General features: G+C 39.8%; 1 protein-coding gene and 1 long non-coding RNA gene across 5 annotated transcripts in view; one reads left to right on the forward strand and one right to left on the reverse strand.

Annotated features, from left to right (window-relative positions):
* Nucleotides 1-6,350: 6,350 nt before the first annotated feature.
* EXPH5 (exophilin 5) overlaps nt 6,351-18,846 on the reverse strand; it is an 88,869-nt gene continuing 76,373 nt past the window's right edge. For all 4 annotated transcript variants that reach the window (XM_024255802.3, XM_054525019.2, XM_024255804.3 and 1 more), the window contains one exon: nt 6,351-15,917. In XM_024255802.3, coding sequence (XP_024111570.2) covers nt 10,519-15,917 — 5,399 coding nt within the window. In that variant the 3' untranslated portion in view covers nt 6,351-10,518. The remainder of the gene's footprint in view (nt 15,918-18,846) is intronic.
* LOC129048762 (uncharacterized) lies at nt 14,980-18,835 on the forward strand. Its single transcript, XR_008511359.2, has 3 exons — nt 14,980-15,154; nt 16,359-16,417; nt 18,443-18,835. It is a non-coding gene; the product is annotated as an uncharacterized LOC129048762 (long non-coding RNA).

The raw sequence follows: 18,846 nt of genomic DNA on the forward strand, positions 1-18,846 counted from the left end.
ACCGGGTCCGCCGCTCAGGTGTTTTTAAAGGACGTAGACCCGGTGGTGATTGTTGTGGGACGATGAAAGGGTCCCGCCCCAAGATGGATGTAGTTTAGGGAAATACCTTTTCCCAAGGAATGTCTCCGAGGTTACAAGATGAGAGCCAAGGTCACGCCCCCCGCCCTCCCTCACAGCCCTCTGTTCACAGCCGCACCGTTCTCTTGTGGCCTGTTTTGTTGCTTTTCTGCTCAGCAGCCTCCCTCACAGAACTGTGATCCTCCCACCCGACTCCTCCCTTTCCCCCCTTCCTCCCGCACTCCTCTTCTTCCAGCAGGTGTTTACAGAACATCCACAGAGTTTGGGCCAAGCCCAGAGTGAGGAGCTGGGTACTGGGGTGGCAGAAGACCAGGCCTTGCCTTAAGCCCGTGTGTGAGCTTTACCTCAAAGCCGGAAACCTCGTGTTCCTCTGTAATCGAAGTGGGAGAAGGGGTGGTGGTGCGTGGTTGGTCTCAGCCACCTCCACCACTCCTCAGAAAATGAACGCTGGATCCACGAAGAGATTGTCAAGGCCACTATCTGTCTCTCTTTTTTATCCAATTTGTTAATGGATACAAATTTGTTAATGGATTGTTAATAGATCTGAATCTATTTAAAGCCAATAAAGATTCTCCTCTGGCTGAATGATCCAGAAGGAACTCACACCCCAGAATGGACACAGGATTTCTGCACCCTGTTGGGGGAACTTAATGCCCAAAACATCAGAGCCAGGCACTGGACAAGCCTTTGTCCGCCTCATGGCTTTAACTGTGCTACGCAGCATTCTTGCTGCGACCAAGTTTTACCAGGGCAAAATCTTTCCCACATTTTCACAGTTCTCTTGACCTATTTTAGTAATGCTAAGCAGTGGTTATGGACAGTGTTCTTTGTACTTTGGAAAGATTTTCAGGAACTGGTAGTCAGTTGCCGGTAAATTTTAGGGCTAAAGTATAACATTACTTGGTATTACTTTCACTGATAAATTTTATTTTGTGGGGGTGTCTCCTTGCTTTAAATAGAAAGCTTTGCTCTTTTCCAACTATCGCTTAAAAAAATTGTATGGAACACAGTTTGCTCACACTCTTTCAAAATCTGACTTAAAACAATTTCCAGAGAAATAATCTGAGGTTTAGCTGGTACTGGATTATAGTAAAACATGGCCTAATAAATTACATAACATTTGGGTTAACACCCAGTATTTTTTTTTTTTTTTTTTAGAACACGTCAGGGAAGCCATATAATTGTTTCTGAACACACTAGTGTTTAGCAATACTAAGCCTGCACCAACCTGTTTTCTTTCTCATCTTAACCTGTCTCCAAAGAGTATGTCTCTTCAGAGCAACCAGTGCCTTGACCAGACTCTTTATCATTAATCAAATTTAATTCATTCAACACATATTTATTAAATGCCTACTGTATTTTAGATACTGTATTTTGACTTCAAAGTGCCTGTAGTTTAGTGGAGAAGAAAGACTGAGGCAATGTAAATAGCGTATAGGTGTTAAAATATGGGCCTCAAGAACTGCATGGTCTAGGATTTTATCCCACTTACAAACTAACAAGTTGGCCTGTTACTGTTTCATGGATGCTGTCAAAAGATACAACACTCCTGTATCAAAGAACTTTATTATTCACTGCAAAAGCAGTAGCCAGAGTTTTATGTTGGTTTGCGTTTTGTTCCTAAGCCTCCCAAGTCCTGTGGGGACAGTGCACACAGACTATGATGGATGCCTGAAGTGGGTTGCATTACAAGAGAGGAGCACTGAGCTAAAGGAATTTGCCTCTTTTAGGCTACACAGAATTAAGCCTGCTCTTTGAGGGTGGGGAGATGTTATCTCATCCCTCAACGTTGCTTGCTACAAACACTGCCCAGAGAAATGGACAGATAAAGAGCTGGGCATTGGAGTGGCAGAACAGCAAGAATGATCAGATTTCAAGGTCCATGGCAGAAAGCCTAGCATACCAAGCAAGAATGATCAGAGAAGTTCAAGGGCCATGGCAGAGAGCCTTTTCCAACATAGTACAGTGTACTTACTTATACATTACATATGAAGGCCAGCTAACCTAGTCTTGGGAGAACCAAGAGAGGCTTCTGAAAGAGATGACATCTATGCCAAACCTTGAAGGTCAAATAGGAATCAGCCACATAAAGAGAAGGAGAGCATTCTGGATAGCAGGAACATCTGTATAAAACTTTGAAGTAAATGATATACCCCAAGAAGTTTTTCATTCCCTTTCACATTCATCTCCATATTGAACTCCAATCTCAAACACCTAGAATTAAAGTCAGTGTGTGACTCTGGAAGGTCTAGATTCAATACACTTCTGTGAATTGCACTGGCCTCTGGAATCTTTACATTAATGTCACATAAAATTCACAGCTAATTATTATCGACTCAGTTCATAACATTTCCACCTTTTCGGTAACTCTCCTTTTTTACTCCACAGTCCACCTGGTTAACAGTGAGGCTTTGTAACAGCATAACTTTAACTATGGCTACAGTTCATTGGCTCCTAGTTTGGAAACTGACTCATGCTGAACTAATCCCCTTTCCTTGGGAGTTTAAAATCAAGGTTAGGAGATTTTTAACGTACCGACTGCTCTCCAACAGAAGCATTATAACTTTTGCTATTTTTTCCCATCGTATTCTGAAAATAGAAGAGAAATACAGAAAACTCTCTGGGTTATGTATAGTGCACTAGAGTCTGGTACAGTTCATGAGCAGCGTCTCTATCTCTGGTTTCTGAGATATCTTTGCATCCTTATAATAAATTCCTCTTTAACTTTAGAAATTGTGCAATTTTCTTTCTTTAATCTTTATTTATTCATTTATTTTATTTTATTTTGATGGACTCTCGCTCTGTCACCCAGGCTGGAGTACAATGGCGCGATCTTGGCTCATTGAACCTCTGTCTCCCAGGCTCAAGCGATTCTCCTGCCTCAGCCTCCTGCTGGACCTACAGGTGCATGCCACCACACCTGGCTAATTTTTGTAGAAATTGTCTAATTTTCCATGTCACTAATGAATAAAAAACTTACATAAAGTTAGAAAAGATTAGATCCTATAAAATGCACAAAACCTTATTTTAATAATTTCAATAATATTTATTCAACCCACACTTTATATCATGACTTTATGTCATGCATTATGCAAGGTGCTAGGGATATAAACTCAGTCCCTGCCCTTCCATGTATTACAGTCTATAGGGTACATTTTAGATTGTGAGACTATTGGTTTAAATATTCACTTCCATCCAGAACCAATTTCCTCCAAAACATTCCACCTTGAAACAATCAATTGTGCCCAGATTCTTAGTGTTGTATAAGAACATCGATTCTTCCACAGTCAACATATGGCCTGAAGGGAGGGGATGTCAGTTTCCAGAGCAAAGAAAAAGGGTCTACTGGGCAATCATATCAGTACCTACTACATCTCTTCAAAACATTTCTAGAATGGAATTGTAGTTTCCAGACTGGAAAGATGACATAATCTAGAAAGGATTATTGGGGAAAAGAACATGGGCCTAGAGGGAAACTTAGTGCTGGCATTTATATTATTAAAACACAATGTTTTGTAGAATCAAGTATGATCATCAATTTTTTTTTTTTTTTGAAACAAAGTCTCGCTCTGTCACCAAGGCTAGAGTGCAGTGGCACAATCTCAGCTCACTGCAACCTCCGCCTCTTGGGTTCAAGAGGTTCTCCTGCCTCAGCCTCCCAAATAGCTGGCACTATAGGTGTGCACCCTGATGCCGGGTAATTTTTTATTTTTAGTAGAGATGGGTTTTCACCATGTTGACTAGGCTGGTCTCGAACTCCTGACCGCAAGATCCACCTGCCTTGGGCTCCCAAAGTGCTGAGATTACAGGTGTGAGCCACTGCACCCAGCCGATCATCAATTTTTTAAGAAAGAAAAGTAATTTATTAAATATTCTCCTGTACAGAAATCCTTTAAAAACTTATATTTAGTTTTTAGTCTGTACACCCCCGATAAATAGTTGCACTTAAATACATGAATAATAATAACTATTCTCATTTATTTATATATTTCTATATATATGTATATGTGTGTATATTTACAGTTTCTTCTTTGGAGGAAAGAAACTTCTCTCTCTTTTCTCCTGTTCTTGAACATCCTCTCCCCCAACACCTGTCTACAAAACAACCAACATTAATAACTTAGTGTGTCCCTCCATGTGTACACATGCATATGCAGGTTTTTTGGTGAATGCTTTACAAAAATGGAATTTTACATTTCTCCCTCCACAGTACCTCATGGAAATTCTTCTAAGTCAACTTAGTGACATTGAAAATTAGACAATTTCTAAAGCAAAAGACGAATTTTCAATGGCTTTACAATATTACATATGTAAATGTTCTATAATATATTCAGTCATTTCTTAATCAGGTATTAACCTTGTTTCCAGGTTTTGCCACAACAAACATTGTAGCAATAAAAGTCCTACATGCAAGTCTATACATACTAGTGTTTTTATTTCTATAGGAGCAATTTCTGGACCAAATGAAGGTAGTGATTCAGGATATTGGCCCACTTGATGTCCTGATTCGGCATTTTCCCAGTCATAACAGAGACAGCAGCTCCGTTGGCAGGTCCAATTCTGTGACATGGTTTTTAGAACTGGTCCTGGAATTTCAGCTCAAAATCTATCTCCTTATCCCTATTAATGAGTTTGTGAGCAAAATTTACAATTTAATAGACCTTTTCCTTCTTTCTTTCCTTCCTTTCCTTCCTTCCTTTCTCTCTCTCTCTTTCTTTTTCCTCCTTCTTCTTTCTTTTTTTTTCTTTTTTTTTTTTTTTGAGACGGAGTCTCACTCTGTCATCCAGGCTGGAGTGCAGTGGCATGATCTCTGCTCACTGCAGCCTCTGCCTCCTGGTTTCAAGTGATTCTCCTGCCTCAACTTCCCCAGTAGCTGGGATTACAGGTACCCACTACCACACCTGGTTAATTTTTGTATTTTTAGTAGAGATGGGGTTTTGCCATGTTGGCCAGTCTGGTCTTGAACTCCTGACCTCAAGTGATCTGCCTGCCTTGGCCTCCCAAAGTGCTGGGATTACAGGCATGAGCCACTGCACCCAGCCCCCAATAGATCTTTTTCTATTTGAACCAGCTAGAGAGGATTCTACTGTCTATCACTAAAAATCCTAGCTGATCCACTGTATTTTAAATTTTAATAAAGGACAGTAAAAATATTTTGAATAAAATGCTGTTGACAGTCTCCTGTCCTTGATAGAAAAAGGGCTTTGGGTTGCTTTTCCAGAAAAGGTAAAAGATTAGTACAAATCTATTAATTAATTTTCTTGGGGGGAATTAACATTGCATGACATATTCAACTAGAGAGACCTGCTTATCTTTCATCAGTGCTACTGGACAGTAGATGCCCCAACTCCATGTAACTCCCTCTTCCTGAGACAGAGTCTCACTCTGTTGCCTAGGCTGGAGTGCAGCTGTGCGATCTTGGCTCACTGCAACCTCTGCCTTCCGAGTTCAAGTGATTCTCCTGCTTCAGCCTCCAAGTAGCTAGGATTACAGGTGTACACCACCATGCCCGGCTAATTTTTGTATTTTAGTAGAGGCGGTGTTTCACCATATTGGCCAGGCTAGGCTGGTCTCGAACTCCTGAGCTCAGGCGATTTACCTGCCTTGGCCTTCCAAAGTGCTGGGATTACAGGTGTCAGCCATAACACCTGGCCCCTCTTCTTTTATAAATGTGTGAATCTCCAGAAAGAAATGTCAGACCTTCTTCATTCCTCTCCTATTATGCAACAAGGCACATTGATTTCCTGATGTTGGTTCGTTGCTTTTTGGGTACAAATAAGAAAGAAGCAAGCCACTGTTTTTTTAAAACCACCTATATGGCAGATCTCATTCAACAGCCACAAGAGAGACTGGTTTGAAAACTTATGCCTCCCCCCGAGCCCCCTACCTTTTATATTTTTCCTAAAACTTTCACACTTAAAAATAATCATTTGGGCTGGGCACAGTGGCTCACGCCTGTAATCCCAGCACTTTGGGGGGCCAAGGTGGGTGAATCACGAGGTCAGGAGTTCGAGACCAGCCTGACCAACATGGTGAAAACCTGTCTCTACTAAAAATACAAAGATTAGCTGTGAGTGGTGGTGCATGCCTGTAATCCCAGTTACTCAGGATGTTGAGGCAGGAGAATTGCTTGAACCTGGGAGGCAGAGGTTGCAGTGAGCCGAGATCATGCCACTGCACTCCAGCCTGGGCGACAGAGCAAGACTCCATCTCAAAAAAAAAAAAAAAAAAAAAAATCATTTGAGGATGTGAATAAAAACCAAATCAAATAGTGCATCTGTTTAAATCATTTATTTCAATACAGGCATTGTTTTAAATTTGCACCTTGTCTTTAACACATTTCATACCCAGAGAACAGGTCTGGGAACAAGTACATAAAAGGATTATTTGACAAAGTTTTAACAAAAGTGCTTACAGCTTATTTATTTCAGATATACAGAACTGCCAGTCACAAAGAACCACTAAGTGGCAATACATTCACAAACTTGCCTGGGAAGTAAAATATTTTACATATTTACACTGTACATTTAAATGGGATATTCTGAAGCATTATTATTAGCAATAAACTCTCAGCAAGAAGTTCTCTTAAACCCTCTGGCACTTAACAAAGAATATTAATTTTATGGGCCTATGAGTTTTCCAGTTTGATTCCCATCTTTGCCATAACCTAAGTGGATTTTTACCCCCTCCAGTACACATATTTACCTCCTACACAAAGTAGCTTTTATTAGCTTATCACCAACCAAACCTTTGTTAGTAGCAGTTGGAATTTTGTTGGCATCAATGTATTTACAATGTAGGAGTAAATTATTTAGACGGGAGTCTCTAAAAATTAAAATAACTTCATTAAACCCTATTTTAAATGAACTTTACAGTATAAAATTTATGGTTATAGAAATCTAGTATCTAAACAAGTTTATAATTTATAAGGTATTTATTAGGATTGATTCCCCTATGATTTACTCCATTTACATGAATGTTTATTTTAATAGTGACAATATCTTTCAGAAAACAAGTTATGAATATAAAAATGACTATTATAAGTTACCATAGCTATACCAAAAATGAACATTAAAATGCAGTGACTTATATGTTAAAATACATAGAAATTTGCTATACTTCTTTAACAAGTGCTTTATAAAAGTATAAAATTATAAAAGGTGCTATTTTCATGAATTTTGTGTTTTCCTGATACTTCAGCCAGACCAACATGCAAACGTTACAAATAGAGCAGCTGAACACTGGCCATCAATTACCTTTGAATTTAAACAGTACATTCCAGCGCAGTCTGGGCCCCAAAGCAGTTTCACCCTTACCTAACTTACCTAACTCTTAATATAGCCTAAACTCACTGAAAAATAAGCTAACTTCATTTCACCTTTTGTAGCATACACGTAGACTCAGAGTATATACTGAAATATAATTTGAAAGCTGATCATTAAAAAAATCAAGAACCTCAATATTAAAATATTAACTCTGAGTATCTTAAAATGGCATAGAAAATGTAAGTCATGGTTTATTAAAGTTTTACTTATATAATCAGATAAATAGGGCTGGTGAGGTGGCTCATGCCTATAATCCCAGCAGTTTGGGAGGCTGAGGCAGGTGGATCACCTGAGGTCAGGAGTTCGAAACCAGCCTGGCCAACATGGTGAAACCCCCATCTCTACTAAAAATACAAAAATTAGCTGGGCGTGGTGGCGGGCGCCTGTAATCCCAGCTACTCGGGAAGCTGAGGCAGGAGAATCGCTTAAACCTGGGAGGCAGAGGTTGCAGTGAGCGGAGATCGTGCCATTGCACTCCAGCCTGGGCGACAGAGTGAGACTCTGTCTCAAAGAAAATAATAATAATAATAATAATAATAATAATCAGATAAATAGAAAAAGAGGAAAGGCAGAATTTACAACATATATATGTTAATATATATTAAACATATATTAAACAAGAAATAGTGTTATTTATTCTTTACCATACAAATTTGCATTGAAAAGTTCACAATATTTTATTTTTGAGCTTTTTGAGCTCAGGATTGGTCAGAGCTTGAAGTTTAAAATAGTTGACAGATTTAGGGAATAGCTTTCATGTTAGTTACTTCATGTTCATTAGCTTTGAGTTGCATGGGAACCATGTAAAGTAACCCAGGCATTTTGCGTCTAGGTAAGGGAATGATTAGAAGGATAATAATAACATAGTTCTTTCTTAAATCTCTATCAGTTCCAGATCTCTATACACTTCACCAACACCTATCGTTATTCTTAGTTTATAATGATGAAACAGACTAGGTATAAAAAATGGAAAATTAGATTAGGTCGCGAAGCAAATATAAACCAAACAAGATAAAATCCACTCATGTTGACTATCATAGTATTGAGATCCAGGAATCCATGCTCTCTGTAGTTAAAGCAGATTATCTTCACTGCCATCTATTGGTCTTTATCCTGAATTAGGAGAGAAATCCCCCGAGGTTCTGCATGGCAAATAAAGAGTTAGGAAAGCCAAAATATCAGTGGGTATCATAAGTGATTTACTCTAGATAAATCATTGAATCATAGTGACAAGCCCTTAGGAGCTCTGCCTTAGAATTTCCCAAGGGTTTGGTAGATGATCCTGCAGCAAAGAATGAATTCCAGGGTGTCAGATCTGACTTGATGGCATTTTAGGGACTTGGCCAAGGTTCCCACTTGATATTTGGGACTAAAATGTCCCACCTAAAAAGAAGTGTTCTACCTTGCAATTAAAGACAATGTGGGCCAGTCACGGTGGCTCACGCCTGTAATCCCAGCAGTTTGGGAAACCGAGGTGGGCAGATCACCTGAGGTCAGGAGTTTGAGACCAGCCTGGCCAACCTGGTGAAACTCCAACTCTACTAAAAATACCAAAAAAAAAAAAAAAAAAAAAAAAAAAATTAGCCAGGTGTGGTGGTGGGTGCCTGTAGTCCCAGCTACTTGGGAGGCTAAGGCAGGAGAATTGCTTGAACTTGGGAGGAGGAGGTTGCAGTGAGCTGAGATCATGCCATTGCACTCTAGCCTGAGCAACAAGAACAAGACTCCATCTCAAAACAAAAACAAAAACAAAAACAAAAACACAACAAAACCAGAAAAAAAAAAGACTGGGCATGGTGGCTCACGCCTGTAATCCTAGCACTTTGGGAGGCTGAGGTGGGCGGATTGCCTGAGCTCAGGTGTTCGAGACAAGCCTGGGCAACACGATGAAACCCCGTCTCTGCTAAAATACAAAAATATTAGCTGGGCGTGGCAGCGTGCGCCTGGGTGCGCCTATGATCCCAGCTACTCTGGAGGCTGAGGCAGGAGAATGGCTTGAACCCGGGAGGCGGAGGTTGCAGTGAGCCCAGATCATGCCACTGCATTCCAGCCTGGGTGACAGAGCAAGACTCCGTCTCCAAAAAACAAAACAAAACAAAACAAAACAAAACAAAAAACAAAAACAAAGAAAAAAAGAAAATGTGAAAATGGATAGTTCTGAGGAAATGGGAAAAGCCAGTTGCTGAGAGAACTGCAGTAAAGGTAAGTCGGTCCCATGAAGGCATACCTACTTCCTATCTCTGCTCCTCAGCTGTGTTCTCTTCATAAGCAGAAATTCTGTGACCAGGCAACTTTCTGTATGGTCAGGTTGCCTGGCCTAAGCCCTTGGCTTGACTAAAAGCCCTTAATAATCCAGCCAATCCCCCACAGTTTCAGAGGAATTTCTAGGACTGCTAACCTTCTATTGGCTTACTAGGGATTCAGGTCCTAATCTATAACCTCAACATGTGCTTTGACCATGTGCCTCCCAGGCTCCACTACAGATATAACAGGATGTACTTAGAAAATTCCTTTATCTTTTTTTTTTTTTTCTTTTTGCAATCAGTTTCTCAGGTTAAAAAAAAAAAATTCCTTTATCTTTGTTTGAAAGAGAAGATCACCACCTTAAACTTCCTAAATGTTCATGAGTCAAACAGGATGATAATATTTACCCCACTGTTATCATCCCTACCTTTTATTTAATGTCATGAGTATAGGGTGTGGACCGGAAGAAGCAATACAGAGTTTCACAGTTGTGCTGGGTAATTCATAAGCTATGTATGTGCCTGGGATATTAGTTGTAAATCACAATTAAAGATGAAAAATGTTAGGAGGGAAGTAAAGCAGAAAGCCCAAATCAGACAGTGAATCAGGGATTAAGTGGGAGTGGTGGAAAGGCAGGCTAAGAACATTTACAGAGATAGAAAATAGCAGAGACTCTCTCAAAACAAGAATTCATTGTTCTAGCATTCAGAAAGTGTCTATATAGGGTGTGGAGGAAAAAAAAGGAGATGTGGGACGTTTCAGAGCAGACACTGCCCAGACTAGATCTTTTATCCTCCCATGCACATGCACACGTACGCCTTAGTTCCATTATAAGCTTTTGGTGAAAAAGGTAAAGCATTTTATTGAAAAAGCCTCACAGTTCTGACTCTTTGTCATTTTCATCCAGGTAGTATTCATCATCTGTGGTTGTGTCTGTGTCACAATCTGAGTCCACTGGGTCATCCTCATAGATATTAAGCGGTTCACTTGGAGATAAGCCATCTTCTGGCACCTGACTACTGGGAGAATTTGAGCTTAATGACTCTGAGGGGTTGGGAGGGTTCCTCAAATCATCTTTTAGGAAGCCAGGGTTCTTAAGAAAACTTGGTTTCCATAATCTTCCTTGTGTAAGTGACCTCTTTACATTTTCTAAGAAAGCTAACTGTTGTTCTTTCCCAAAGATCCCATAGTCGATAGGTCTGTACATAGATGTTGCAGACCTGGGACCTGTTTTTGTCCCACTGCGATAAGCCCAACTTTCATTTCCATCGCAGAAGGGGAGTTCAGAAAAAGATCTGAATCTTCGACTGTACCCATTGTTGACAGAGAATTCATTCCCAAGGGTCAGTCGACTCGGGGCATTGTCAATAGAAGTGCTTTCAGAAAAATGGCGCTCCCTGACTTTTGGAGGATGGCTTTTTCGTAGTAGATCGCCATGAACATTAATGCTTTTTAAACTCTTTGAACGATAGAGGTGTGGCTCAGGTTCCCACTCCAGAGATGAAGCACTCCTTTGTTGCTGCAGAAAACTGGCCAGTGGAATGCTTACTCTAGATTTCTGTGCAGGCTCCAGTGGAAAAGGAGGGCTCAGCCTCCCCTGATTGTCAGAGAATTCTGCTTCCCTGAGGCTGGTGAATGTGATGGGGGATGGGGCTCCTGATTCTCTTTCTAAATTCTGAGCTGCTGTGATGTCTTTAGAATTCTCATGCTTTGATGGTGATTCTGAGACATTTTTAAACTCATTCTGATGTCGTTGTGAAATGCTGTTAGACTTCTGGTTGCTGACGTGTGTAGAAGGTTCTCTGTTGGGTAGTACAGTAATGGGAAGAAGGTTCTCGGATTTCTTCACATGCTTTCCATCCCCACTCAACCTGCTTTCGCCAATGGACTCTGAAGATTTTGGAGTAGCCTCAGGGAACAGTGGGTTGCACTCCACTGTGCCAAGAGATAAATGGTCAAAGCCAGATCTGCTTCCACTTTGGGGGAAGATAGTAGCTACGTGTCTTCTGGGGCTTACATCTTTAGCTGGGAATTTTCTGCTGGCTTTAGACATGGCTGCCAATCTGTGTTTAACTGAAGATCTATTTTCCCCGTTTATTAGGTCACCCAAGTTGGTTTTATTTTTGTTTCCTTCAGGAAGTGAAGGTTGATCCCAAGCTGACTTCTGCATTTCACCTTCAGCCTTCCTGCTCTCTGTCATATTTGCCTCCTGACTTCTTTGAGGTAATTCTCTTGGTTCAGACTGCAGACTCTCTAAGTTTGGTTCATCTGACTGAGTCTCCTCACCAAGCTGTAGTTTATGCAATGCTGGAGTAAGGGCAAAGACTTGACTCTCTGAGTGAGAAAGTGTTTTATTAGTCATTTTTTGGCAGTTGGTTCCAATGTCCCCTCTGCCTTCCCTAGGCTGTGATCCACTGGAGCCATCACCTACAGCTGTGGATGTGTGATCTTTCTGAGGACATTTCCCACTTCCGGTAAATGGAATGGCTCTACCACTCCCTGTACACTCCCAAGAACTTCTTCTGGTTTGGGAATTTCCAATATTAACTTCTGAAAGAGCTGGAAGACTAGAGGGACCACTGTTACTTGAATTAATGGATTGTTGACAATTTTCAGATTTTTCTTCGGATACATTTTTTCTCTGAAGCATCAATAAAGTATGCAGAGTTTCACTTTGCAACTTTTTGCCTCTTTCCTTCTTGTTTTCTGAATTACCTAGAGGTGTTTTAGCTAAATTATCTGAAAAAATCTCTCTAGCTTTAGATTCCTCTTCAGGAAGAGAAATAGCTGCCTCAACAGAAGCCATTTCCTGTAATGTAGGCGCTAGGGGCCGCCTATTTGATAATCGGAAGGCAGTCATATTTTCAGTGGTGAGCGTCTGATCAGAGTTGACGGACATCTTTAGATTTTCACATGAAGGTGTTCCTGACTGCTCTCGTGTAGAATAATTCTGTTCGTCTTTTTCTAAACCATTAGGAAATGTTTCAGTCTCCACTTGAGGTGATTCTATAAGTAAATTAGTATTTTGTGTATACTGTTGAAAGAGGTTACAGAATTTTTTGCTGGGTTTCCTCGGTAGAGTGTAATATATTGAGACCACCTCCAGACATTTTACATTATCTTCATCACCAGAAACAGAAAACGTACTAGTCGTCTTAACTTTATGTAATGTTTTCCCACGTTCTTTTCCTGACAAGTCTGAGCAAAAAGGTAAAGGGTCTTCATTTGAAAGAGCAAATACACTTCTCCTGGAGGCAGCCATTTTACCCTCTTTCTCAGTGTATTCTTGGAAGTTTTCCTTTTGGTGTTGTCTTTTGGTTAAAGAACAATCTCTAACAGATGAGTCACTTTCCACAGGGCTAATGATTCTCTCTGAAGCCCTTGTTGTTAGCTCAGAAGCATCCGTGCCTGAGGTCAATGGCTTTTTTCTTCCTTCTCTTCCAGTTGAGGCATGGGGCTCCCCTGAGGGACATGACATAGCCCTGTTGATGAGGAATGGAAGTGGTCCTTTTCTAACGGAAGTAGATCCACTGCTTTTTACATTTGTCATTCTCTCTGTGGCTTCAGGTGCTCCCAGGGCTGAGTCTGAAACAACTTTGGAACATTCATTCACTGACTCAGGAGAACTGGGACTAACTTTGTTTAATGTATAGTTCCCCATTGCATCTTCCACATTATTTTTGATTTGGAAGGGAGGTGGCCCATTCCTCAATGACGCAACCATTATTTTACTTCCTGACTGCCTGCCATGTATGAGAAAACTGCTTGATTTTCTTGGCAAGGTACAATAAATTGTGTCAAGCTCAGAAACTTTGGAATTGCTTTGACTTGCTTCAATGAGGCTCCTGTGATCACTGGTGGGTACTGATATACTTTCTGTTTTGCTTAACTTTTCAATACAGGATATACGATGCCTTATTTTTCCTTTTCCTCTTTCATTCCTAAAAGGAGAGTGTGAATGGCATTTGACATCAACCACTTCATCATGTGTAGGCACATGACTATCATTTCTCTCTTGGTTTTCTGAGTGGCTTACAATAAACTGATTCTTTTGGTTCTTCCCAGCATTGTCTTTTTCTTCTCTTTCTCCTAGCGATGGATCTTTGTCTGAAGGACTTCTCCTGGAGAACACTGTAGTAGATGGAACCACAGGAGCATCAAGGGAAGAATTCTTTGATGGTGAGGAATCTGGTAGTGCAGCTGATGACAGATCTAAAGAATCACACGAGGTCTTGTGGCCAGGAGTCAACTTGCCACAGTTGGTAGAATGAATTGTGGCACACTGCTCTCCCTCAGTATCTAAAATAACAGGCTTTTCTGGAGATTGTGCATTTTGAGTATCAGTCGGTGCAGAGCTCCAGTGGTTATTTGTAATAATTCTTGAAATATCTTCATCATTTACAGTTAATTCCTGGTGACAACCTTGGTCTGTCCTGGGGAAAGATGGTGGTGTTCTGTGTTCCTGAATGAAAGGAAGGGAAGCCGTTGAGCCAAGTTTTCTGTTTTCAGTAAACCTCTTATCTTGTTTAATGTCATTGGATTTATCTTTGTGTGGTATATATATTTTGGAGGTATCTTTCCTGGAACAGACTCTGGGTGACTTTTTTGAACTTATTGTGGTAGATGCATTAAAACCAAACCCGTTGCTCTTGGCTGAGTCCTGGGATAAGGGATTTTGAAAATCAGGTAAAGAGTTTGAGATCCCTGTCTGTGAAACAGGTTGGGGTATTTCACCTGCCTTGTTTGTCTGGTCCATCTTGCTTAGCTGTTTGTCTTCTTCTGAAATAGATTCATTTAAGTCTTTCTCATTATTCACTTCTGTGACCAAGATATTGGGCTGGCTTTTGGCAAGAGGCAGAGAGTCAATTGAATTGCTGTTGGTCACAGTGACTTCTGTATGGCTTCTCATTGGATGAGAGACAGGATTATTTGGAAAATTTTTCTGCAAAGTGACTGTGGGATTCTGCAAGTTGGGACTCTGAGGATTCCTTCTGTCATCAGAAATCTGGGAAAAGGAAGTTTTGAATGAGGATGCTACAGTATGAGCAATTCCAAATGAGGAAGCTTCTTTGTTTATATGTACTTCTACAGGAGAACTGTCCTGTTGACTTACCAACTCACTAGATTTGATGTGATAGCTTGAACCAGTCATGGAGCAAACATTTGGTGTGCCAAAATGAGGAGTCAACTGGGTCTCATTACCATGTGATACCACCATGCTATCCAGTGTGGATGTCTGAAAATCAAACTGCCAGGGATGTGGCTCTTCTTGGCCTCTGGAAACATCTGTTCCATAACCAGAAGAAAATGATTCCCAGTGTTCAGAAGAAACATTATGGCCATGAATGGCTGATACACTATTTGCCTCCATGGAAATCATTTCAAAGTCTCTGTCAGAAGAACTGAATGATTTCCTGCTTCGATGAAAGTCAGACCAGAAAGAATGTCCTTTCTCTTGGCCCCAAAAAGGACCTTGTCCAAATCTCCTCTGTTCTCCGCTTCGTCCAAAGGTATTGCTGAAGAAAGATCTGGCAAATGTGTTGCTTTGATGAGAGAATGGCATATTCTCTGAGTTCTCAAAAGTGTCAGGACTCATTGCATTCTCCATGGGAGCATTTAAACTAACATGTTGGTAAACATTCTGTGAATGGTACGATTCATATCTCTTATTCTCCTGAAAACCCCTGGGATACACATACTTGTCAGCAGGGTCAATTTCCATTGGTGATGGTGCCCTCAGGAACTCTTTCTGGTTCTCCCTGTCTCTAGAGGAATCTGATCTGTTCCATATGATGGATGATAAAGGAGTTCTCTTCGGACTCTGCTGGTGCCTTGGTGGTATAAACCCATTCTTGCTCTGAGTTGTGGCTGGAAAATGTAAGCTTCTTGCTGTGAAATGCCCTGTGGCTGGTAAGGCCGACCGTTGCCTGCTGTCAAAACACAGCGAAGTACTACCAAAAGTATTCTTTTGCACATAATCTTCCTTAAAGACTCTGGGCTCCCTTGTCCTATACATATCATAAATTGTCCTTGTCCTAGGAGAAAAGGTTTTAAAACCTTCCCTAGGAGTTCCTGGTCTTAGGATGTCATAGATAGACATATTGGAAGTTTCATTATAGTGTTTTTTGTGCCTTTCTGTGATATTACCATGTCTGTTACCACTGGAATAAAAGTGACTGAACTGTGTTCTTGATCCATAGTTGAGGGGTGTTCTGGTATTCACTGAGCTTGCAGACTGTTCCTGAGCCAATGTGCTATCCAAGTCATCTAAAACTGAAAAGAGAATGCGAATCAACTTTCTCGTATATGTTTTTACAGTTTAATAATAATTTGAGTTATTGAAGGCTCCTTTTCAAGAAACATAATCATTTATAATTTTATTTTTATCATATTATCATAAATGTTATAACATTAATTTTGATTATATTTTTAAGATAGTCTGACTTTTACAAGACTATAGTGAAAATTTCTTTCATACTTTTTCAAATCACTTTTTTTCAAAGTAAACCTTCCATTAACGCCCTAAGGAAACAGAACTATATTCTTCTAACAATGAATTTTAATCATGTTTTTTTTTTTAGTGCATCTAAAGTGTACTGAGTTTTTCTAAGATATGGACCAGTAATAAAAGGGAATTAATAATGCAGACATTGAATAACTAGAGAATTGTTAGTATTATTAAGCCTTGTCTTTCTGTTTCTTTCATGTCACTAGGTTGCTACAAGATTTCCAGCTGTGTATACCTCCTGGGATCATAATAGAAACGAACCTCTGTAAGTAGCATACGATTTCTAGGTTGTACTGTTAAGAAAACAGTATTACCACTAAAAGCTTAGCACCTAATTTATGAACATACTTAGTTGGATGGATTGGAGCAATATATATAATTAAAAGTGCTATATAATATTATTAAATGATATGCCAATGGTAGATTTTTTTTTCTGGAAAAATTAATACCCATTAACACTCCTATAAAATAGCACTTTCTATGTGTCAGGCAGAATCCTAAACACTTAATATATTAACTCATTAAATCATCACACAACCTTAGAAGGTTGGTCCTATTACTATTCTTATTCTATAATGAGGAAACTGATGCAAGAAGAGATTAAGCAAATTCCTAAGATCACACAGCACTGGGATTTGAACCCAGACAGTCTGTTTCCTGAATCCATGCATATAACCACTGTGCAATGCAACCTCTGTGCCATAAAAGCTCACTTTTCGGCCGGGCATAGTGGCTCATGCCTGTAATCCCAGCGCTTTGGGAGGCCGAGGCGGGCAGATCACGAGGTCAGGAGATCGAGAACATCCTGGCTAACATGGTGAAACCCCGTCTCCACTAAAAATACAAAAAATTAGCCAGGCATGGTGGCAGGCACCTGTAGTCTCAGCTACTCGGGAGGCTGAGGCAGAAGAATGGCGTGAACCCGGGAGGCAGAGCTTGCAGTGAGCCGAGATGGTGCCACTGTACTCCAGCCTGGGCGACAGAGCGACTTAGTCTCAAAAAAAAAAAAAAAAAAAAAAAAAAAAACGGAAAAAAAAAAAACCTCACTTTTCATATTTTGCTCTTTATGAACCATACAGATGATTTTACTATGAGACGAGCTCATAGTTTTACAAAGACGTGAAGTTGCTGTTGTCAAATAGTGATTACTTTTCTCTCGGTAGCAAAGTCAGGGGGTGGTGTCAAAGTCAGTGCCCAGGGGCCTCCTTATGATAACTGAAAACCTAGACCAAGCCCAGACCCAGGGCTCATGCGCTCTAGGACCACAGCCTCTGTGATCTCAGACAAGCCACAGCATCCTTTTGGTAACACAGTTGGCTTTTCTTTGAATTGTATCAATTTAATTGTACTTGACATGTTTTCCTCAATAAAAACCCATTAGACTTTGAATAGAATCATAATCTTTTGAGATTTGTAGACTCTGTAAGACCCACTCTATAATAGATATAGTTTACTATATTCATGTTCAATAAATACGAATAAATTACAAATTTTATTTCAACTGTATAATGACAAGAAATGTGTCTGAGCACACATAGGTGAAATGTACATGCAACATGCCAATTATGTTAGGGCAGATGCTAAAGGGATTTAAAAAAATCTGTTCTGGATTTTTCCCTATCCTATTTCATTTGCAAGTTGGTGTTATTAAGTTTGTACAACCAAAAGAAAAACTGATCTTGAACATTAAGGATATGTAATTAAGGAATTCTTTAGGGAATAATCTGTCAATGTTTTAGTGAAAAATATTTATTTACCCCTAGGACCTGAAGTAATTTGTTCCCTATAGCCACAATAAAATAATCAAGCAATGCTGAAGTATAAGGTGGGGCAAAAAACAAAACAAAACTGCATAATGAATAAAAATCTATCTTTGAAACAAATTATAATGAAAATCTTTTTGATGTCCATTCTCCCTTTCAAGCTGTTTATGTTTTTCTTTCCCCTTAAAGTCTTGGCTGACTACAAGAGCGGAATGTATTTAGAACAGAAAATACAGAAAAGTATAACAATATAAGTAAAATCACCAGGAATTCTACCTAGAGGTAACCATTCTTAACATCCCCATGACAAGATTTTAAATTAAAGCCACTTAGAATCCCAGATTAACAATGCTGTTCACTCACCACTTCTGACATCAGAAAAATTCCTGTTCTGCTTCTCTACATTATTTTCAGAAAGGCCACATTATTATTATTTTGTCATTATTTTTTCATTCCATAAACAGTAGCTCTCCTCTTTCAACAAAACCTTCATTTTGGAACAAAGATTTTCCTCTGTTCTCTGCCAGGAAGCATCTTACTGAAGAAGGCTCCTACGTTGACTGTCCAGCTGACTGTCTCTTCCCGACTGCTGTCCCACACAATAGGGGCCAGGCGATGGTATTGCCTTTGCAAACTAAATGAAGTTCCTCAAAGTGAAGCTGGTGGCGACTTCAGAGTTAACTTTTCAAATGGCCGGGCTTATATAGAATAACCTTTGTAAAAGTAAACTATGACCATATAATGATAAGATACATGTGCATTTGGAATGCCACTGTTTTTGGAACCTGTTCAGTTTTTATCATCATACAAGGTTAATTGTCTAATGTCAATTAGATTTTATCACAGTGCATTTGGGTCCTAATCTGGAACAATAAAAGTCTATTAAACAGCAAACTTTGTAGATGTATTTCCTTTTTACCTGAGGTTAATT

This window comes from Pongo abelii, chromosome 9 (assembly GCF_028885655.2).
Source record: "Pongo abelii isolate AG06213 chromosome 9, NHGRI_mPonAbe1-v2.0_pri, whole genome shotgun sequence".
Taxonomy (NCBI): Eukaryota; Metazoa; Chordata; class Mammalia; order Primates; family Hominidae; genus Pongo; species Pongo abelii.